The sequence below is a fragment of the Euprymna scolopes genome, chromosome 8 (assembly GCF_053919585.1).
Source record: "Euprymna scolopes isolate OS-2025 chromosome 8, ASM5391958v1, whole genome shotgun sequence".
NCBI classification, from domain to species: Eukaryota; Metazoa; Mollusca; class Cephalopoda; order Sepiida; family Sepiolidae; genus Euprymna; species Euprymna scolopes.
Window position 1 is genome coordinate 103,983,568 of NC_136489.1, and position 24,285 is coordinate 104,007,852.

The 24,285-nt window shown below is 31.6% G+C and overlaps 2 protein-coding genes across 2 annotated transcripts in view; one reads left to right on the forward strand and one right to left on the reverse strand.

Moving 5' to 3' along the window:
- LOC145283693 (alpha-centractin) overlaps positions 1 to 1,523 on the forward strand; it is a 77,280-nt gene extending 75,757 nt beyond the window's left edge. The window contains exon 11 of the mRNA XM_080132719.1: positions 937 to 1,523. Within this exon, the coding sequence (XP_079988845.1) occupies positions 937 to 1,039 (103 nt within the window). The 3' untranslated portion in view covers positions 1,040 to 1,523. The remainder of the gene's footprint in view (positions 1 to 936) is intronic.
- Positions 1,524 to 20,211: 18,688 nt separating this feature from the next.
- The window catches only part of LOC145283923 (uncharacterized), a 98,805-nt gene continuing 94,731 nt past the window's right edge, over positions 20,212 to 24,285 (reverse strand). Inside the window, exons 61-62 of the mRNA XM_080133024.1 lie at positions 22,032 to 22,337; positions 20,212 to 20,392 (exon numbers count right to left, since the gene is read on the reverse strand). Coding sequence (XP_079989150.1) covers positions 22,033 to 22,337 — 305 coding nt within the window. The 3' untranslated portion in view covers positions 20,212 to 20,392; position 22,032. The remainder of the gene's footprint in view (positions 20,393 to 22,031; positions 22,338 to 24,285) is intronic.

The following is a 24,285-nucleotide window of genomic DNA, read 5'->3' on the forward strand; positions in this document are numbered from 1 at the left end:
AATCTACTACAGCAAGGTAATATAGAAATGAATTATTAAAAAATCTGAATATACTGATGATAAATAAAAAATTAGAATAATAAAAAATAATCAAACAATTTTTTTATTTCAAATAGAATTTTTGATAGTGTTTTTTTTTTTTTTAATGTCAATATAGATAAACTAGAATTGCACCTGTCCCAAGAAAGGTAAAATTAATTCCCTGAACAGAAGTTTTTCACTGCTTTTATGTTCCATTACAAAGATTAAAATTAACATTTAATAGCATAAAATCTTATGACTAGAATACTTATTCAAATTTTAATCAAAATCCATTAGATAACTTTGATTCTTGAAAATGTCTAAATTGAGTCTTTAGCTTATGGGATCTTAAGAAATTGAATTTTAAAGAATCTTAATTTGTATTTTATGACTGGATTGAGTTCAGTCCAAAACTGAAATACTTGAATTTTCAAATGCTCCAAAGAAAAGATAATTCAGGGAATATTTATTTGTTGATATTGATGTCTAATACTTAATGTTAAAAAATTCACAAAAATCACAGGTATCTGAATTTTCACAAAAGGCCTCCACACCCTCTGCCTAAATTAAACTAAATATAGCCCACATTATAAACCCTTAAGTCTAGCAGCTGTTTTCTAAAATTTATAATGATTGGTTAATTAGTTTAGGAGTGAATCTTGTACAAACAAATATATTAACCCACCTAACTTTATATATAGATTACAAAATTCTAAAGGGACCAAACCAAAGTTATTTTTATCTATTTCATAAAGCCAGTTAAATCACAATTAAGATTAGATTTATAAAACCTTTTTTCTTCATGTAAAATAATATTGTCAGATTTTGATATAGTTTTCTCCCTTTTTTTTTTTTTTTTTTTTTTTTTTACAGAAGAAATGCTGACTAAAAAATATTTTAAAAATTTTTTTTCAGTGGCTCAATTTTGGCATCATTGGACACATTCAAGAAGATGTGGGTCTCAAAACGAGAATATAATGAAGAAGGAGTGAAAGCTGTTCACAGAAAAATGTTCTAATATTGTAAAAAAAAAATTCACCGCCTTTTTTTTTTTTTTTTGAACACCGAGTTTTGGAAAAACAGAGTTGCTCTTTGCATGTACAATATTTTTGTGCCTCTCTCTCTCTCATATATATATAAAATATATATATAATCTCCATATATTTATCCTTTATGTTAACAAAATCAAAAAAGGTTAAATTATTTAGTGCTTGTGTATAAACCATCTCATAAAGCAAATAATTTTTCAAACAATTCTTAAGGCTTTCCTTTCCTCTTCCTAAAGTCTTTATTAATGGTTTTCTTTCTCCCCTCTCCCGCCAAAGATTTTTTTTTTATTTCATTTTAATTTGTAAAATGACTTTTTTTTTTTTCTCCACGCCTCTCCGTAAATCTTTCTCAATTATCAACTTTGGGAACGACTGTCAATTATTTAAACATTTTTAGATGCATATTTGCATCTCTATCAGAGGCTTTTTCCGTAGGTTGGTTGTCTGTCACGCTTAAGTTTGAAATGGCATCTTCATCGCCGAACACGCAGATTGAATATCCGTTCTTGTTTTGATCTGTAGCATCCCCCGCCCTCACTTAATTTCTCGTTGTTCTAAATTAGAACAGTTCAACAAGTTAGAAAAATCTTGAATGTCCAAAATTGTGAAACACAGTTTTTCAAATTGATCAACAAAAATGTTAAAACAACAAACTTTCTACAGTTTTCACTGAAACTTTTTTTCTGATAGAGGTGAAGCAAACATGGAAGTCAGAAAAATCTGGATGACATTTTTTTTCTTTTTTTTTTTTTTTTTTTTTTTTTTTTTTTTTTGTATCAGAGAAAAAACAAAACAAAAAAAACAACATTTCTTTCTAGATTTATATCATCTTAATTTTTAAATTTCTGTTTCCGCCTCTAATCAAATGAACAGCAACGTCGCCTGATTTATTTCGAATCCACATTCTATAGATTTTCATTTAAAAATAAATCTATTTTCTTGGCCACAAGAACCATTCACTGTTTGTTGAGTAAAAATTGAAAAAAAAAAAAAAAAAAAAAAAATTTCAACCCGAGATTTGATCATCCGGGCATTTTTGCCTCTGATAATTTTGCTTCAGTTATTCCTACCTCTTCTACAAACCATTTCCTTTCTCGTATCCCCCTCCCTCCGTTATATCATTTGTATTTCATTTCTTTGTAATTATCATAACAGCTGGGAAATAAATTTTTTGAAAGGCACATGTGGCTTTATTATTAATGTACTTTGTTTTTTAGTTCAATTTAACAGTAGTGATGCAGTGGAAAAAATACTGCTTTCCTTTTGTTGGGAATTAAAGAAGAATGATAATGCTTGACTTTCACTTTTTAAACTTAAATTCATACCAGAAATTATTTATAACCAGCATTTTGAAGGTTTCAAAATTATGTCTGATTTTTTTATGTGGATTACATTAAAGATTAAAAGGTAAGAGTCAATTTTCATTATACTTTTTTGTTCCCAAACTCAAAGAAAATAGTATTTTTCGACTGCACCACTATTGTAAAATTGAACATGTTTTTGTATTTCAAAAGCTGTGCATGTCTTCAATGAAAATCTTGTTGCTAAAACTTTTCTTTCTCATGATCCTAGATGAATTTCTTGGTAACGATTTGATATTATATTAAATAGATAAGATTTTTTTAAAAGAAAATTTAACTAAAAACAAGAAGTTATTAAAACTAATCTTACCTTTTCTTTCTAAAAAATTTTAATGGTCCAAAAATAAAGCATTGTTGCAATCATTTGTTTTTACACACATCTAATCCATTTGCATAGCTTTAAATGTTAACTATTTCTAATTGAAGAAATTGTTTTAAGAACATGACATAATTATTTGTCTTTCCTTGTCTGATTTAGATTATTTATTTTAATAAACATTAAATTTGTTGGCGGTGAAAAAAAAATTTGACTTGAATTTCAGATTGTTAGTTTTAAAAGTGAAAATAAAAACCCAAAGAAAATAAGAGTTATCAATTTAAATTCCAAAGCCGACAAATTTTGATATGATTTATTTTTAGCTGAGGCATTCAAAGTATTCTTGGGCCGTAAGTGGCAAAATATGTGACCAGTTTTGGATTTTCAGGGGCCATCAATGTTTCCATTTGTTAGATGTAATAAATATATATATATATATATATATATATATACATATATATATATATACATATATATATATTCGTTTATATTTTTGAGAAAGTAAATTTTTTTTTTTTTGTTATTTCTTGACAAATGCTAAGTTTTTTGTATTTTTATTAATCTCCTCTGGCACACCCTCAGAGTATAAAATTTGAAAAATAAGAAATAAAATAATGTCAAAAAAGGATTATTTGAAGGTACAATATAAAATTAAATTATATTGAAACATATCTGCAATTTTTGTGCCATAAACACAATTACATGTCACATACAAAGCTATTAAGACAACATAATGACTTACTGTTTTTTCTGGTTCAGAATTTGATCACATGTAATGTTATTTCTTTCTTCTCTTTAATGTTTTCTTGTGTTTCTTTTAGCTTTGAAAGATAAGCATTTTGTTTTTATTGTTTCCGTGATTTGTTTTGACTTTGTTTTTCTATTAATTTAATGTTTTTTGAATATATAATCACACAAGTTGTTTTGTCCATAAATCATGATCAAATAATAAAAAAAGGACAATGCACTTCAAAGAAATTTATAAAAAACACAATTTTATTTTTTGTCTGGAAAATATAAATGATACTAATCTATTTATTTATTGTTTTTTTTTTAAATCACAGTATATAAATATGTTGAATTCCTGTCTTGAATAGTCTATTCTACTTAGTGCTCAGGAAATCATCCTTCCAAGCGTCACTACCTCCTTTCTCCCTTCTTTAGGAGAGGGTTATTGGTTAAAGTACCCATACCAGGAAATGTTGCGGGCACCAATGCAGGCAAATTTTATAAGTTTGCATGATCTATTGGCCTCGAGGCATTGCAGCTTTCATTAAACCTTGATTTTTGTGTTGCATCTGTTTCTCGCGAGGACGTTGGTAGACAACATCTTCATCAGTCAATCCTGGAATGATTTCTGCGATGGCTGAAGAAAATATCCTCTCAAAATAACAATCCAAGTAAACAGTTTTCCAACTATTATCTGTCAAGACATCAGGAATTCTCAGTCTAGAACAGTTGAATTAATGTATGATTTTGTCGAAGACTGTCATATTGAAGAAAAGAAAAATATGAATGACATTTACTTAAGACTTTTATGTATTGTTTGGGTAAACACCTGACCTATCCTTGCTTCTAGATAAAAGATAATAAAAATTATGATTCTCTTTCTTCATCCAATTTTGTTATTTAGGATGGGAGAAACATCAGGCAATGTCTATTATCTGCTATCTATGCAGTTTGGTCCCAAAAGTTGGCACTTGCGAGATTGCATTGAGTCATATTGCTTCTTACACACTTGAATCTACCACATTCCCTTTGGGTCTGGTATATGGAGTTGATGCAAGAGATGGCATGTACATAGTCGAATTACCTAAAATGCAGAATGCGTAAAGAATTTATAATCTTGTCGATTATTTAAATATATTTATATATTTCAGACAAATAAGTTGATTAATAGAACACATTCAAGAAAATCTTTTACTATTTCATAAAAAGTTGTTAAGTATCTAATATATTTGGATTATTCAGACAACTACCAAGGCCGGGATTACATTGACCAATTGTGAATATAACAATCAAGCTAAATAAAAATTAAACTTTTTTTTTTTCTGAGTGTCAATTGAAAGAAATTTCTCAAAAGAAAATCAAAAAATATTATAATTGTTGCTGCTTTCAATATTAATCATTTTTGAACAAGAATTTCTTTAAAGAAATTCCATTCACGAAAACGGTGAAATTGAGTATACACTTTAATTAAAATTTATTTCATATGATTTTGTAGCTTCAATTTCACTAACATTTTTCAGTGAACAATTTCATTTTTATACATTACACAATTAATAAGTAAGTTGATTTTTTTTTTTCACTTCCGTTTTTAAACAGTGTATTTGTAATTTAAAAATATACTATTTGAAATAAACTTACCCTAATGATTTAAGATTCATAAAAAAATATTTTAGAAAATAAAAATGTGGAACTGGTTAGCAGATTTATTTCCCATAAATCTGTTTTTTTCTTTCTTTTTTACTAAATGAATCAACACTTAACAAGGCTCAAATCAGTGGAATGATGAACAATACTATGAAAGGATTGGAAATGATGGGTGGAATCAGCAAAATTTGATTACATAAGAGGACAGCTTGACAATTATTGGGTGACTTTGGACTTGACAACAACCATGTTGTAGTCAGCAGGGAAGCAGTTCTGTGATATTGTATTTCACAGATGGGAAGTTCTTTTTTAATCCAAATCTCAATCTTATAAAATTTTACTTTCTAGCCTTTTTATGAAATATTTCCTCATTTTAGTTTCCATTGATTTTTCTTTAGCATTTTTAAAAAATCTGTTGTCAGTAAAATATGCACTAATTTCTTTTTAACCAATTTACTTAATTGTGTTATATTTTTTTTGTTTCTTTTTTTATTTGTTCAAATCTATAGGCATGAACAAGATGTTAGAAAACACATTATTTTAGAAAATCCAGTTTTCATTCAATTTTTTTTATCTAACATGTCTGCCATTCTAAGGATTTTCCATCTTGCACAAATTCAGCCTTTCAATGCTGTTTACTTCAAATATTTTTGGTAAAAACACATGAAACTACTCAAACAGCAGAGAAGTGTGCATTTCAAATGTTTTCCCATTTTCTGTCATTTTCAGGAAAATACTTGGTTTTTAAAAGGTGATAATGGTTGAAAGAAATGGTCAAGGACTTTTTAATAATTTTTATTGATTTATTTTTTCAACTACACAAACTATCTTTTTAATACTTCTGAATATCACCATGTTTGATTTTCATTGAAAGTTTTCTATTTAATAAAAATCAACATTTGAGTAGCAAGGATGGATGGTGAAGTGGTTAAATTGATAAAATTTATCTTTAAAAAAAAAGATACTGACTCATGACATTCAGGCAAAACACCTCAAGAAGACTGGAGAGTAGAATGGCTGGGAGAACAGAACAAAAAAAAAACTGATTTGATTGAGTTTGGATATGAAGATAGTATGAAAGAAAACAAAACCACTTACGAAGGTTCGACTTCAATTAAAACAATTTTTTTTTTTTTTTTTCTAACTTTCAAGGTCAAAAAATAATATTATGTCATTGCTTAACAAATGACAAATAACATCATTTTAGGAAATCGTTAGCTGAATTTTTATCTTTTTTTGCAAATTTATTTTTTATTTATTTAAAATTTCTTAATAAAATTCTTTTTTGCTTACTTTTTAGTTTAAGATCACACTCTGTAAAAACAAAATGTCAATTTGCAGTGATTTATTTATTAAAGACACCTTTTTATATATATATATATATATATATATATATATATATATTAAATCATGAGTTATACTTTAAACATTGTCTTATTGAGTGTTATTCTTAACTTTTTTTATTAATAAATGCTATAAAAAAACAACTTTTGCCTTTTCTGTATTTTTAAGTTTTCTATTTTCCAGTTGAATTAATTTTGGACTAAAAGAATTGGCAAGAAACTGCTCAGACAATTGTAAAGAGAATAAAAATCTCTACCAGAAAACACGTTTGATTTCCTTTATATTAATTTCTTAATACTTTTTATTTTCTAGAATGAATATTTCTGTTTAATGAACTAAAAAAAAAAAAAAATCTCCACGTATCCAATAATTTTTTTTTTTTTTTTTTTGCTATATATTGATTCTATTTCATACAGAAATGTCTTTTCTCTGGTTTATTATGGATGAAACCATTGTTTACTTTTTCATTGACAATTTTTATGTGTCGAGTGGGCCAAATTGATGAACACAGAAAATGTTATGTTGCACTTTACTCTTATTTTCAATGCTTTTGTCAAAGTAATAATGTGCAAAAAGATTTTTTAAAATCTATTTTGTTTTAGTTTTTCTGCTTTAAAAATTACTGTTTTTTAACATAGAAAAAAAAATTACTCTTTATGAGTGCAGAAAGCAACAACAAAAAAAAAAGACAGCCGACCAATAAATTTGTTTATGAAACAAACTTTTCCTTTGTTTTTTTGTGAAACAAACTTCTTCATTCAACTACAAATTTTTTTTTTTATGATTTTTATGACAAACTTGATTTTCATCATGCCAAAATGAATCCAATAACACAAATGAAATACAGAATGTATATACTATTTTGTCTGTTCATACACAAATAGATGTGATTGGTTGACAAAAAAGGAATAGGTAGAGTACACATTACTAAGGTAGTTTTTATTTTTTTAAATTTTTTTACCATATCAATGCCTGAATTCGAATCTTGCATAAGATTAAAAAAAAAAAACTGGATATGTTTTATAAATTTAAAGAACTTAACTAAAAAATATTAGATAAATATTTTTTACACTTTGTAACTTTTTTTCAAAAATCTATAAAAAATGTAGACATGAAGGACATTTTTCTTAAAAACAAATTTCAATTTTTTTTTTTTTTCAATAGAAATGATACATAAATTCATCAGTTATTTACTCTCTAATACATAAATAGTATAAATGCTTAATAGTATAATTTTTCCACAAAATTTTCCAAACCCGGGTACTCTACCAACACTGCTAAAAGAATGAGTATAAACTAGTTTGAAAAAATCCAATCATAAATTTTGAAAGGAAAAATTGCTATTATTTATTTATTTATTTATTCATTTTTCTTTAATGTTTTTAGTTCATTTTTTTTTTTTTGCCACTGTTTCTAGATAAATGTCTTTTAATTTTATCTCTTATCATTTGACACTTTTGGTATTTTAATTTTTTTTTTTTTTTTTTTCTTCCTTTGAAGATTGTAACGTTGAGTATGGGGCAGCCAAACCAGCTGCCAACATTGCCCTGCTTTTTGAAACCAATCGAGAGCTCTTTTTAGTATCCTCGTTGTTCCTTTAAGTGCAGTTGTCTGGATCTCTTTTGCACTTGGTTCACTAGGAATAGTCTACTTTTGTTACATGAAACGTTTTCCTTATTTTGTGATTCATTTATTTATTTATTTTTTTTATAAATGAATTGGTTTCAATCTCTGAAATACAATTGATCTCCCTGACTTATTGATGTTTACTAATTAAAGTTATATTTGTAAGAAACCAAAGTTCATGTTGAAAGCAAAAGTAGGATTAGTCAATCTTAAAATTAGTTTTTTCTCGGTCCATTTAAAACATTTTTTTTTTTTTAAATTTTTTTTTAATGCTTAAAAATATGGATTTACTTTTGAAAGAAACACCATAACATTTCTTTAGACAATTTGTGAGAAAACTTTTACTAAAGTTTGATCACAAGACCACAAATGAGGAGCAGAATCTAAAATGACCGGAACTGATTATTCTTTATCTACAAAGGGGGTCAACTATATGTGATTATTATTTTTGTTATATATTTTTGTCAAATTAGATTTTTTCGGATTATCTTGATTCTCAAATGATGCATCTCAACCTTTGAACTTCTAGCTAACATAGAGCAAAAATTAAGAAGTTTACTGGATGAGATTATGTAATCTTTTTAATGGTAGAGATCAATGTTCAATCCCCCCAGACGATGTCTACGTTTATGGTTGGTACCACTTTTTCTTTAAAGACTGGAGATGAAACACAACCTGTTTATTTCGCATATGGCTAACAGGACTAAATATTTTTATGCTGGACTGATTTCAGTCAGAATTAGTTCATTTCCTTAAACTCTTCTGTCCTACAGAAGACACTTGATTATTGGATAGTATTTAAGTAAGTGTAGATTTCTGCGTTTTTCTAAATAATTGAACTGTACGGTTTAACCTAATTCCAAATGTAACTTATTAATTAAATCTATTTTCCAACTCTATTTGTACGGAACTTATGCATAAAGCACCCCCTTCCCTAGACACGCAAGCAAGCAAGTCAGTACCCAGAGCCAGAGATCTCCAACTACATGGGCTACTAAATGTATAATTTTGAACTTGGCAGGCCCTGTATATGATTTTAGGAAAAAAATAAGTTTTGATTATTGTTATATGAAATACGAATATGAAAGGAAATAATTATAGTGTAGTTATTTAAACAAAAATAAAATGAAAATTATAAGAGACTTTTAGCGATATTTGTTTCTGTCAGATTGAAATCAATTTGTAGATTTTTAACTCCAATAATGTCCTGCAAGATAGAGCTGTAAGGTTTCGAAAAATGTGTTTTTTTTTTTTTAATGTCATTTTATTAATATAAAGCTCCGTAAAAATTGAAATAATATTCCAATTTTTCTGCAAACCATAAAAAAATTTTGCACAGACGACTACCAGTGATCCATGGACCACCAGTTAACAATCACAGCTTTAAACTTTACTTCATGACCAAATTCATTATTTGCCTATGCCATGGCCTAGCATAGCATAGTAGGCTTCCCTCAGTCAGGGTCGATCATGGATGATGCCTCCTTTAAATGCTAACCTGGGCAGTGTGATATGGAGTTATGCAACATAGGACATCACCTGCCTCTCTATGTTGCTGATGGATCTAAACGAGTAGCAAGGCTAATGCAGTTTGGCACCAATGCTGTTGCAGGAACCGGTAAAATAAAGTTGTAGGTGTCACCAAATTGCATTAAGGGCTCTACTCTGGATTTTTCCTTGAGGTTTACTCCTGAAGCCTTTTCCATGTTTCAAGGCAGGGGAGGTTTGAGAATCAGTTTATTTTCCCTTAGATCAACTGCCTTTCAATACCTTCGAGTTCCACTTACCTGAAGCAACTGGTTATAGCATACCCTAACCCTGCATAATATACATGGGAACTTTTAGCTTTTTACTATCATTCTAAAATCTAACGAATGCAATTGGCTGATTTGAACATTTGATGTGGCAGTAAACATCCGACTGATGTGTAGCACATTAGTAGATTATAGAATCACATACAAGTTTCTTAGATTTTATTTTAGACTAGAAATTATTTAGTTTAAAAATACCATAGACTAGTGACTAACTTGCGTAGATAGATGAATAAATCGTATGTCTTCAAATGAAGATATATATGAAACTGCTCAGAAGAGGTGGGAGTGGGGGGAGGAAGATGTGAAATTGACTTCTCTTTAGTTTAAGGGGCGGCGAGAAATGATTTTACAATTTGATGTTGATTTCTTTGTTGATTTATATTTTTTACTGGTCAAGTGTTGTATCTGATTTTCCAATGTTCAATAATAAAGCAAAGACTTATGAAACTGACCAGTGTCACTGAGGATCATAAGGAATTGTAGTAAAGTCCGTCTGTACAAAAATGTTTCGAATTGACTAAATTACTTGCTCGCTTATTGTTTAATCTATATTTTGACTAAACAGGAAAATAAATGTCACATTTTACAATGAATTTTTTGTTTTTTTCTTTTATTCTTTACAATGCTTCTTAAAGTGAGGTAATACAAGATCATATAGTCCAGAAGTATTCAGGGTTTTTTTTTTTTTTTTTTTTTTTTTTATGCAGCTTGTAATTTACTTTCAAATTGGAACAGATCAAAATGATCTCTGAGATCCAAAAGCCTCTCAACCTTCCAGAGTTGTGGAGGTGTTGCATTATTTCATGCAGTGTGTCTTGGGTAAGAAATAGTCTGGCGGCACCCACCTCTCTCCAAGCTTTAGAGCACATACAGCACCTGATTTTACCAAATGTCTAGCAGTGTAAGCCATGTTTAGTTTCAGAACAGTTTCCGATGGTTCGTTATTCTACGCAAGTCCTGAAAGGTGACTGGCTGCAGTAGACAGTTCTCAAGTTGGAATTCACAGAGCAAAAGATTCTTCCCGTGTTGAGACGGAGAAAACATATGCAACATTGCTACAGAAAGGTTTAATATTTATGGAGCAATTCTGGTTTCTGATTGGTTGGTAGCAGAACGTGAATTAATTCAATTCGTCAGTTCCTAACAGCATCGTTTATAAATAGAATCTCCCGATTATGCAGGATCACACCCCCATTATACTCCAAAAATATTGTAACAAAATGGCCACCCATTTTAACATTGGCCAGGCTCAATGTTGCTTAACTTTGATGATCTAATGGGAATCGGTATATCAAGATGATTATACCTGCATTAAAAAGATATTAAGCATATATTTAAATTGTTATTCAGTCTTAAATAATCAGTCAGTTGATAGTTTCACTGTTTTATCTAATGATTGCATATGCGGCATGACAAACCTGCTATAGTCTTTGATACTTTACTAACTAGGACATTTATGTCATCCCATTTTCTTTCCTATGAAAGAGACGTTGTGAGCCTGTCTCTGCTTTATCGTTATTTTCATGACAAGTACTCGTCTGAGCTCCAATCTATGGTCCCCCCTTCACAAACTTTCACAAAAAACACTGGTCTAGCTGAAACCACTATCAATAATTTCCCCTCACTCTTTATCTGTGCCTAAACCTAAACGTATTCCATGAACAAAGCTTCTTTCTTAGAACTGCACGCCTGTTGAACTTTTTTCCGTTTCCCTGCTTTCCAGTTGACTACAATATGGTCGTCTTCAAGTCTATCATGAACAAGTTCTTGATGAACCGTCCCTCTTAAGTAGTCCAATTTTCCAAATTTCCACTACTAACGATTACTATGATATTGTCCCGTTGACTACCATACACTCATTAATGTTTATCCTCGAGTGGCCTCTAGGCCTTGATAGGCGGTGACATCTTTGTAAAAAAAATAAAAAATCTGCAAAATCATTAGCAAAGCCATGCTATTCTCAGAACCAGATTATTAGTTTGTTGATGAGTGCAACTAAAACTACTGCTACCTGTGAAATTGCACAATTCTTGGCCACTGTTTACGTCTCTAGATCCAGTGTTCTGCCTATGCTCATGCATATTTACAGCGTAACCTTGAGAAAGATGTCACTTTTCACCACACAGGAAAGGGTGAGGACTTGAGTTCTTATAGATATCACCCTCGGGTTTCTTTGGTTACTCTGTATGAGGGTTTATCAGAGACCCTGACATGAGGATGTTTGCCATTTGAAGTGACCCCCCCCCCCGCCTCAATTTATAGAGAAAGCTTTTAATAACAAATAAGAAGCCATTGACAATGAGGAACCGATAAGAAATCTTAATCAAAACAAAACAATGCTTGCAGGCCGGCATCCAGGAAAAAGACCCCTCAACCTGATAGTGGTACTCCAGCCATGACAGAGGCCAATCAGGGTCAGTCATCAGGCTATCCAAAGAAAGAAGTTATTAGAGTAAACAGTTTTTTCAGCATCTGAAAGCCCCTACAGCAAATGGGAGTGATTTTGCCAAATAATTAAAATGGTTTCGTTCAGGTTTTTTAATTTTACTGGCTAATATTTCTGTGATTGGACGTATATATATTCATCTATATGCAAATAAATATACATTGGTCTTTAATATAGAGTAGAGGATTAGTTTTTTTGTTTAAAAAAAATAAAGAATACTTTTTTATTATAACTTCTTTCTTAATTTTATGGGGACAAAATTTAGCTTTAACAGTTCTGTTACATTTCATTTTAAAACGTTTTATTTTCTTTGTAGTCAAAATATCTTATGTTTTTTATAAGTTCAATTTAAAGAAAAACCGTGTTCATAAATACGTCGTCTGGTAGGGCTCAACTCTTGAGAAGGATGAAGCAACTACTAGGCAAGAACCTACTTTAACTGGATATTTTAAAGCAACTATTTGTCAATAGACTGCCGTTTGGAGTCCAAATGATACTTGCGTCCACTCGGGAGATGACACCGGTTGAAGGCTTGGTCGACCTTGCCGACAAAATAATGGAGGTCACAGCGTCAGTCTCCCCAGTCAACAAAACTCCAGCCCCGACCGCCCCTCTTACCACACCTGAAGTCGACGAAGACAACATCCTTACAAACTAGCGACGCTGGCCTCAATAAAGTAGTGATCTCTCAAAAATAGTCACATGAACTTAAAGCACGTTTGCTGCACACTTATCAAACGAAAATCAGTAATTTCAAACCTCGTGCTATTCTCACAAAATCCTCACTTCACTAATCCTCTATTATGAACATTGCACACATGTTGGAACAATTTAAACTAATATTCCTAACTATGGCGATTGCCGGGAGCTGGTGTCTTGTTGAAGTAGGAAGTGGGAAATACCGAAATAAAGATTGCTGAACTCACACAAGAATTGGAGAAAATTATGTATATTAAATTGAAAATATTACAAAGAAAAGGTTCTTGCAAAACTAATTGTGTTTGCGGCTTTAGAAGTCCAATAAAAAGTTCTTTATCGTCCAAAAGTCTTGGACGGCTCCCTGAAAAAGTTCAATCAAAATTCGGCGGCAAATTTAGGAGAGATTTTCCATAGTTGTCTATAGGCCGACGATTGATTCAAAAAGAGGGTGAATCTGTTTTTCCAGAATTCTGCTTATATTAAATGTTTGTTGATTGGCCAAGGAGCTTCATCCTAGCCAATCAAAATAGGGCTTTCAGAAAGGAGAAGTGGTCGATATAATTAGTTTGAACAAAGGGAGGTAACTACTTTTTTTTATACTCTCCCAACAACAACAAATAATGCGACGATTGAAATCGTTGCATGCTATATAAAGGCAATCAGTTACAATATTTGTGATTGCTACGTAAAGTGTTTAAATTAAATTGTACAGAATATTCTTTTTAATAGAAATATTTAACAGGTAGAATATACCTTAATGTGTTAGGCATTATTATGGCCCATTTACAATGCAAATTTTCTTCTTTTTTTTTTAATAATAAATGTAATGTATAAATTAAATTGTACAAAATATTCTGTTTAATAGAAATATTTAACAGGTAGAATATACCTTAATGAGTTGGGCATTATTATGGCCCATTTACAATGCAAATTTTCTTTTATTTTTTTTAATAATAAATGTAATGTATAAATTAAATTGTACAGAATATTCTGTTTAATAGAAATATTTAACAGGTAGAATATACCTTAATGAGTTGGGCATTATTATGGCCCATTTACAATGCAAATTTTCTTTTTTTTTTTTTAATAATAAATGTAATGTATAAATTAAATTGTACAAAATATTCTGTTTAATAGAAATATTTAACAGGTAGAATATACCTTAATGTGTTGGGCATTATTATGGCCCATTTACAATGCAAATTTTCTTTTTTTTTTTAATAATAAATGTAATGTATAAATTAAATTGTACAGAATATTCTGTTTAATAGAAATATTTAACAGGTAGAATATACCTTAATGTGTTGGGCATTATTATGGCCCATTTACAATGGAAAATTTTTTTTTTTTTAATAATAAATGTATTCAGGATTAGATGTGGATTTCTTGATCCTTTTAGGCCTGTAATTGGCCATTTCTTCTGAAGGTTCCGATGGGTCCCTACATTCTTCTATAGGGTGGGATGCAAATTCATCAGATTCCTCATCTGCTGGGGTGTCAGGAAAGTGGTTATGAGTGAGTGATAACTCCAACGGATATAAATGTTTGAGGCTATGTTTCCACTGCACCATCACCTCTTTTTATTCGAGCAGAACGAACCTTGCCATCGTTGCCACTAAATAGCTCAATAACTCTGCCCAGCTTCCAGAAGGGCCTGGACTTGGCCGGATTCTTAACGAGTATTACGTCATTGATATTTATTTTATTGTGAAATTCGATTTCATGTAAATCCTTGCAACTCTCCCTCAGACCTAGCAAATATTCATCGTGCCACATCTCTTTGAATTTAGATATTAATTCCTCTCTGCTTTCCAAGGTACTCACAAGGAGAGACCTAGTTATTGGTTCTGTCTCAACCAAACTGGGTGTGTCAGATTGGAAGGAGAGCTCACAGTTTATATTTGGATGAGTGAAGCAGTTGGGTGTTAAGGGAAGCAGATCAATTCTCGGTAGAGCATCTGTAGGTCAGAGGTCGAGAGTTCACGGCTCTTTTGATGTCTGATAGAAGGGTTAGAAGGTTAAAATAACTGATTTTAGATCGGCCAAGTGTTTTGAATAGGCATGACTTTATCACTCTGATCATTCTTTCCCAAGTACTTCCAACCCAAGGGGAGTATAAGGGTATTTTTATGTGTTTAATGCCAGCGCTTGAATATGAGTTACAGAACTCATTACTGTTTATGTGATGTTTAATTACATCACCACCTAAGGCTGCATTAAAGGAACGTGCATTGTCACTGTATATGTGACTGGGAACTCCATAGGTATTTGAAAACCGAATCAAGGCTTGAATGAAGGCTTGTGTGCTCATATCAGGTACAAGTTCAATGTGAACAGCCCTCACGTTCATACATGTGAAAATTAATAAATACATTTTATGAGACTTTCCATCTCTTTGTACCCAGATGTGACCTGTGTAGTCTATGCCTGTGTGTTGGAAAGGATTGATTAATCTAACACGGTGTTTTGGCAAATTTGTCAATTTGGGGTATTTGAAGGCTAGGCTGTTGAATTTCCTACAGGTATTGCAGTTAGAAATCACAGTCTTCACAGACTGTCTTGCCTATGGGACCCAGTATCCGGATAACCGCAATTTGGTCACTGTCGTACCAATACCCAAATGCCTGCATCGATTATGGCTATCCATAATCAGTAATTTTGTAAGAGAGTGATGTTTTGCAAGCAATATTGGATAGATTAAATTGTAGTCATATCTTGTCGAATTGGCAATTCTACCATCCACTCTCAAAATCCCATCAGAATCGATGAAAATGTTAAGATTCTTCACCAGCACTGGGATTTCCCTGTCAAGAGGATTCTTCAAATAAGCAATTTCCTTTTCAAACGATTGCAATTGCATCATCTTTATCAGGTAATTCGTGGCTGTCTGTTTTGGATCTGAATGTTCCTTCACTTTTCTGCATTGATGCACAAACTTGAATACGAAAGCAGTTGATCGACACAACTTGTTGAAGTCCGAGAACCTGTCAAATGGAATCAGTGGTTCCCTAACAGCTTCACTCAATGTATTATGGAAAACACTTTCCACATGACACTTATTTTCCGGGCTCAGACAGCTCAAAGTACTCGTAGGCCACTTCTCAGGGCAATGGGCATATTTGGATATTGTAGTATGATAATTGACAATTGTTTTGGAAATTCCACATCTCATAGGACTGACTTGATGAGGATACAAAAAGTGTTGTACATTACCAAATGGGGCAATCCCTTGAGGCAAATCCCAGGCCTGTCCATTCATACATTTAATGATTCTGGAACCCTCCATGAACTGAAATATGTCAACTCCCAGGATACCCTCAATTGTTATGGAATCACCCTGTTTTTCATTTGAAAATGCCAATCTGTGTTTCAACTCATTCAGGTTGGACTTCACTTGGCCAAAGCTGGCGAACTCAAACTGCATACTGAATCCATCATCGATTAAAACAGGAATAGGGAGTTGTTTCCCCTTTCCCACGGTAACGTTCAAGACAACCTGTTCAAATCGCTTCATAGTCACACCCGCATAGGTCTTCATTTGACAATCGGTTGGATCAGAATTTCCATCAGGATACTTCAGCTCCTTTAATATTTTCTTAGAAAAATATGAACGCTGACTCCCTGTGTCCAATAGGCAGTTAATAGTAGCTTTCTCAGATCCATAATTTAAAGAAATAGCTACAACAGGCAATATGATTTCGTTTTCATAAACGTGAGAGAATAGAGAAACCACTCTCTTAGTGTTGCACAGGGGTGCAATATGCGCCTTTGAAAGGCATAAGCTGCACGTGAGGGGTGATTTGCTCTGGAGTCCAGGACAATTCTCACTTTTATGTTTTAAGCTGGAACATCCTGTACACAGTTTCAGCTGCTTGCACCTCTCAACTCTGGCTTCATAAGATGCAAACTTGGTGCATTTTAGCATAGTGTGGCCACGTGATGTGCAAAGTTTGCAATATGCCCCAGAAGAGCTTGTAGTGAAATTCTGTAGAGCAGCATCACCATTCTTTTTTTCATAGGTCTTGACCTGCCCTTTATCATTCTTCGAGGGGTTTTCCGTAACCCGAAAAAGTTTTTTATTTCGAGACAGAGCACGAACTGCCTCATTGTAATTTTCAAAAATTTGTGTTAGAGACGGGTAACTCGTGCCCACTCTGTGGTTAATTTCCCTTCTCAAGGCAACTGGCAACTTTTCGTATATAATATGGCTGACCAGCAAAAATCCGGGGGAGTTCTCCTCAAAAAAATCTATCAGATATGAAGTCCTCAATTCGGATAAATCCGCTCTCACCTCAGCAAGGTATCGCTTCACAACCACAAATTCAGGGTCATATTGAGGAGAAGTAGAAATGATTTGCTTGAAGATCTCACTTATTATAAAGGGGACATCCAGGAATTCCTTGGTCAGCAAATCCACCGCTACATCGTAATTACTATCCTCCAAGGTCAGATGGGAAACCAATTGCAAGGCATAGTCACTCAAATACCCTTTCAATAAGGCTAATTTTGCCCTGCCAGAATCAATAGACTCAGTACAGTTTTTGAATTGAGCAATAAAATTTTTATATTCAAATTTGGAAGGATTGATTCCACTAAAGGTGGCACACTGCAACTTGGGGACAGAAAGCAAAGGTACAGAGGTAGGTTCATTTTTCCGTGATGTGGTGGGGTTTTCAATAGAGTTTTCAATGTCGGCAAGGCGATCATTAATATTAGCTCGAAAGCCAATTTCCCTCCTTTGCTCTTCAACAAATCCACACTCCCTTAAATCAAGTTCTGCTTTTATACACAGCCCTTTAATTTTATCATTTAAGGAGTGGACCTCAATCTGCAACTCCTTAATTATAGCTTCTTCCTCCTGGAAGGTTTTTTTTCTCAAACCTTCGCGTTCTTCCAACATGTCCGTGTTAAGGGAAATATCTTCCTTTAACACGTTTCTGGAGTCCATGAGCGCCCTAACACCCTTCAAGGTCCGGAAATCATCCATTTTACAGTTGTTTTGTTTTGGGAAAGGATGATGGTTTTAAGTTGTTTTTTTTTTTAAACAAGTTAAATTTTGTGGGAGTATTGTTGATAATGTCTGTGGATAGGCCGAGAAGAGTTATGGCCCTTGGACGGAACTTAGCATAAATGGAGTTATGGCCCTTGGACGGAAGTTTGCATAAGTGGAGTTATCGCCCTTATATAAGGAGGCCATGTTTATTTATCTCCCATCCTACTGTTAAAAATATACATTAAATAAAGTAATGTCCAAAACGTAAATGGTTGCAGCCATTTCCGGAACCAACTTCATATTTCCCACCCCAATGTTAAAAATATATATTAAATAAAGTAATGTGTAATGCGTAAACGGTTTCACCCATTTTTGGGACTGATTTAATATCCCCCACCCCACTGTTAAAAATATACATGAAATAAAGTAATGTTTAAATCGTAAACCGTTTGAGTAATTTCCAGGACTGACTTCATATCCCGTAACCCACTGCTTAAAATATACTTGAAATAAAGTAATGTTTAAATCAAAAACTGTTTCAGCAGCTTTTCGAAAGTAATACATAAAAACATTTACACGGTTAGAGATTAGGCAACATTTGCTTCAACACGAATTTCTGAGTTTCAGCATTCCAGTGACTTAAATCCCCCCCTTTTTTGGTCTTTGTTAATGGAGGAGAAATCCTTCATTACTGATACAATTTTTATTTTTGTTATTGACCAGAGTGCCCCTTTTGGGGAACTGGTTTCCACCTAAATTTTTAACCGACCTCATGTACAAGTCCGCTCCCGTGGGGAGGCAAGTAAATAATAATAAAAAAAAATAATCAAAACGGACATTTTCCAGGGCATTTTATAATTAATCAGAAGTGACATTTCCATGGCATTTTGTAATTAAATCAGAAATAACTTTTTCCAGTTACTTTTTTAATATTAAAACTTTGTTACATTAAACATAGTGCCTATTCACAATGCCTCCCCACGGGACAGATTTAGACACCAGGGTCGTTTTTTAATGTAGAGAAAAAATTGTCTTAAAAACTGTCTTAGTCGTAAAGGATTTCTCTTCCATTGAGAGAGAAGAAATTGAAATGTAGCACCTGAAGAACAGATACCATACCTTTGATCTTAGCAAAAGGGCCAAGAAAGACAAATCATTTTTATTAGCTTTGCCTCAACAGCGACATCAATTTTTGTTTTATATTTCAACCTTTTCAAGGGTGACAAGGTTTATTTGGAATATTCCACTTTTTGGAATATTCCACTTTCCTTTTTTAGGGATGCACAGCATGATAACGGACGGAGCGATAAGCGTAATAATATAATGATAATTAACAGAAAAGGAAAGAAATGACAAACAAATATGCAACAAATAAATGTTACCAAATAAATTTGTGTTTAAACTTCTTTAAAAGTGTGTTTTTGTTTAAAACAAACTTAGTGTCTCCTCTTTGAGCTAGAATTTAAAAAAAAATGGCTGCTCAATAACGAAAGGATCATTGATAACCGTTCAAAATTGAAAATTAAATAAACGCTGGTAGAAACACATAAATAAATGTTAACAATCGATCGAAAATGTTATTCTGTGCGAGGATTTTGTTTAATTTTCGGTTTTTGAGTAATTAAATAAGAATGGGCCGGAAATGAGTATCATTTATGTTAATTGTATGTGCGAAACAGTTTTCCTACGCAAAATCTTAAAATAAGTGTTTTTTTTTTCACTACATATTTAAAAAATGCAGAATCCCATTTTGGGGAAGTGATTTAGCTAAAGAATTAATATATTTGCTGCTGTTATTGTTGTTGTTATTATTATTATTATTATTATTATTATTATTATTATTAGTAGTAGTAGTATCTGTAATTTTTTTTTTACAGTAACACAAATCAATCTAATAATCGCTCAAATGTGCATAACTGTGAGAAGAAAATATGGACATTTTTTCAAAGAGGGAAGGTACAGAAAAGTTAACAGAAATCCCTCTCAATGTCAAGAATGCTTTTCTAAATAGTACGTTATTATGTGGAAACTCATCCTTGACATGGGACGAGCTTTCTTAACTATTCTCTCCCTACACGTGCATTATAATAGCAATGAAAGTACATTTGTAACGTTATACACGTTTAATATCATTCGCTTTTTTGTCATACAAGAAAAATTAAACAAAAATTGCTTTCGAATTGAATTTTATTATGATTTTTTTACAGATTAATTGAAAAAAATTATTGTGAAGAAGAAAAAGAAAATGTTCGCTTGAAACAGCAAATATTTTGATATTTGTTTAATAAAATACAAGTCATTCAAAAAGATTTCATATGGATTTTTTCCCATGAATTGTTTGTAATTTAATCTGAAAAGAAAAAGAAAAAATATATAAAAAGATAATAAAAATAACAGTTAAAGTTATTTTTAAAAAATGGAAAAAAATAATATGTAAAAGTTTGGGAATCGAACATATTCAATAAGTCTGTCAAATTTTATACCAAAATCTACACAAGCAAAACATCAACATGATTGTAATTGAAGAATTATTATTTTAACATAAATTAAACGAATTCTGAAACATTAGAAAATAATTCTTCTACAAATACCCCCCCCCCAAAAAAAACAACAAACAAACAAACAAACAAACAAACAAATAACATTCGTCTAAATGGACAAACAAGAAAAAGTTAAAGTTTTAAAAATGTATTCTTAAAGTGTGCTTAATTGGTCTGAGAAGACTCAACAATTGAATAGCTAGGGAATGAGAAAACGTCAGAGTGAATTTCGTTACTAAACAGCTCAGGTATCTCTTATTATCATATTTGCTTATCTTATTAATCCATATTATTTTATGTATTGCGCATTTTTATTATATTATTATATTTTATTATTTGCTTATCTTATTAATCCATATTATTTTATGTATTGCGCATTTTTATTTCTATATCTTTTATTCATTTTTATTTATTGTATTTAAAATTCACCCATTTATTCCTCATGGCTAATTATAAACGTACAGGCTTATATTGCCAAAACCTACCCTACTAAAATTTTCATTAGCATAAAATTCATTGGTGTAAAAATTTAAACCACACACACACACACACACACACACACACACACACACACACACACACACACACACACACACACACACACACACACACACACATATATATAATATAGAGGATTAATTTAGGGTAATGAAAGAGTATGAAAAAACATTGTAATATCAAATTAAATAAGCGATGAAAATTTCTTTTAGGCTTTTTGAATTTTTAATTGCAAACCGGAAATGTGATGAGAATTCTTCAGTGAGAAGAAAAATAAGGGTTTCCTCTTTAGTTTTATGTAATGTAGACCACCAGAAAAATATGTTACAAAAGTATCAAAATCGTAGTAATTCAATAATGTTTTGCTGCCAAAATTTAAGTCAAAAGTCAGCCAACCTATAACACGAACATTCACTGTTTTCAATCGTAGCATTTTTATTTTAATATTGAAAAAATCATGAACTATTGTTAATTTAATTAGAAAATATGTTCTTCACAAAAGAAAGATTTTTTTAAAAATAGACAAATATAAAAAAAAATGATGTTAAGGTGAAAAGATTTAAATAATGGTTATTATTTTACGACTTATCTCGCTGACATCTGGAACATTCATTTTTCCCTACTGGTGACGTCATTTTGCATGCATTTGCATACGTACGCCCATGCTATATTACGATTGATTGTATTCGGAATATTTTTATTTTGACATTAAAAATCATGAACATTTTTTATATCTATTAGAAAATATATTAGCTACAAAAGCAAGTTACGTCAAAATAGCAATACACAAAAAGTTTTTAAAGTTAATAGGTTGATGCAAAAATAATGTCGTTTTTTGACATTGAACTATATATACATATAAAAACGACATTATTTTTGCACCAACCTAATAATACTTAAAATGCACATAATTGATCTGATTTAAATGATAGTTATTGTTTTACCACTTACCTCACTGACATCTGGAACATTCACAGCTACATATCTGCGGATAATAGAGCACCGTCTCTGTTTGGTCAGGTCCGCAGAGTGCTATAACTTCTTTGATTTTGGTTGCTGTACCCTGGCAGCACATACACTTGTTGTGGAAGAGAGTTTTTAGATTACCGACTGGACGGCTGTTCAGCAGGGCCGGTTTCGAAACGCTGTCACCACATGTACCAGAACAGTAGGTGATCCTTATCTTTTCGGTTGTACGACATTGGCTGGTAGTATTCTCAAGGAACGTGTACATGGTCTTCAGTTGACATTGAGCAGCTGCAAAGCATCAAAAATTATTTCCTCATCATTTTGAAAGAAAAATAAAAAGGAACATTAAAAAAATAAGAAATAGTATCAAAAAATTAATAGTTACAGGAATCTTTTTAGAAAATATAAAAAATTTTGTGCTTTAATGATAAAAACAAAATATAAAAATCTCAGCACATGCAATTGTATTGTTATGTTATATTCATCCTTTTCATTTAATCTCTTAAATATGTACGTACGCACATTATTTCATACATAAAATAGATCTAAATGTCCTCTTTGTGGTTGATATCTTATTCCTACACCAGTATTTAATTTTTAATTCTGTTTCGACCTCAGTATTTAATTTTGCTTTGATTATGTTTAAAAAGAATATGTTTCCAATGGATTTCATAGATTACATATTCACTCCTATTTATATTTTTACTTTAATTAGTAATATTTCATAGTAAAATCATCCATTACAACTGGATTTTATTTAATAATATATTTTTGTGCGGCACAATCATAAATGACCGATGTTTATCAAATCGAAGGATTGAAGGAAACACCAATGACTGTAGTTTTTCTCTGTTTCTTTCTTTTTGATATGTATTCATGTTTTTTCTATCACCATACCTCTTTTTTTCTCTCTCGCTTTTATCACCATGAGAGAGAAGATCAGCAGTTGGTGTTTTTCTTAGCATGAGAACAGGTGCATGTTAGCCGACTCTCAAATTTTATATGTTCCTTCAAAATTCATAAGCAGATTTTATATTTTGATATCTAAGTATATGTGTTGTTAATTTCTTTTAAAAGAGCTTTCAATATCAGCACGACGGTTCATTCAGCCTAGATAATTAATTCTCTGGAGAGAATTAGTGACTCTTAAAACACAACTAAAGACCCATCAAACATATGGGGTTAACTCATTCATTGGGGGGAATATAATTTTTGTACCCTCATGGAGCTGGTTGTGCCATACTAGGATGTAAGAGTCTTTACTGAAACATTCACACAACGCGGACATATTATTACACTCACCTGGCTGTGCACCATGTCAAACCACAATAGTACCACATTTGTATGCATCGATGTTAGTCACAGTTTGATTGGCAAATCGACATAGATTTGATCAAAAACTGCTTTTTTTTCCGAATTCCAGAATTATAACGAAAATTACATATTGAATTATTTTATAAATAACGCATAAAAATTCTGTATAAAAATAATAAGTTACTTTGAAATAATTTCGAAGAATTTAAGCTATTGATTAGAAAGTATTTTCTAATTTTTGTCACGGGCGAATACGATACGATTGCAGAACAAAATAGCGATAACAGTCTATGCTACATTCAAGTACTGATATGGCTGTCGAGTCTGTAACACTCACAAACATCCAAAATATGGGATCTATTTTACGAAAAATATCTAAAGATGTTTTCGTATTCAAACTAAAATTACTAGCTTTGCATTAGCTTTGTTTGGCGCTTTCTCTCATGCTATCTTTCCCACACTGACTAACTAGTAGTCCGTAAAAGAGTAGTTTTCCCGTTAATGGTTATTCATAGATAAAATATTTACAGTAAAATACAATAATTAAAAGGCCAATTTTGTTATTCTTGTTAATACAACAGCGATGATAACTGCAACAAGAAAATTATATGTCCAATCCGTAGTCTACACATTCTGCCACAAGCAGAATAGATTGTTGAAATTTTAATAAAGAAATAATTTTTGTTTATTTTTTATATACACATATTCTACATCTCGACATTTAGCGAAAGGGAAGCACTCTTTGACCGGCCTTTTGCATGTCACTTGCCTACTGTCACCACTCCTTTCCTCATGTTTTAATTCCCTTCCAGCAGTCGCGTCCTTTCCTCCCTCTGGAGGGGGGTGAGGAAGGGAGGAAGAAAGGACCTTCCCCGTTTTCGGGACTTCGAGTATCGCCGACCTTCAAAGAGGAGGCTTACTT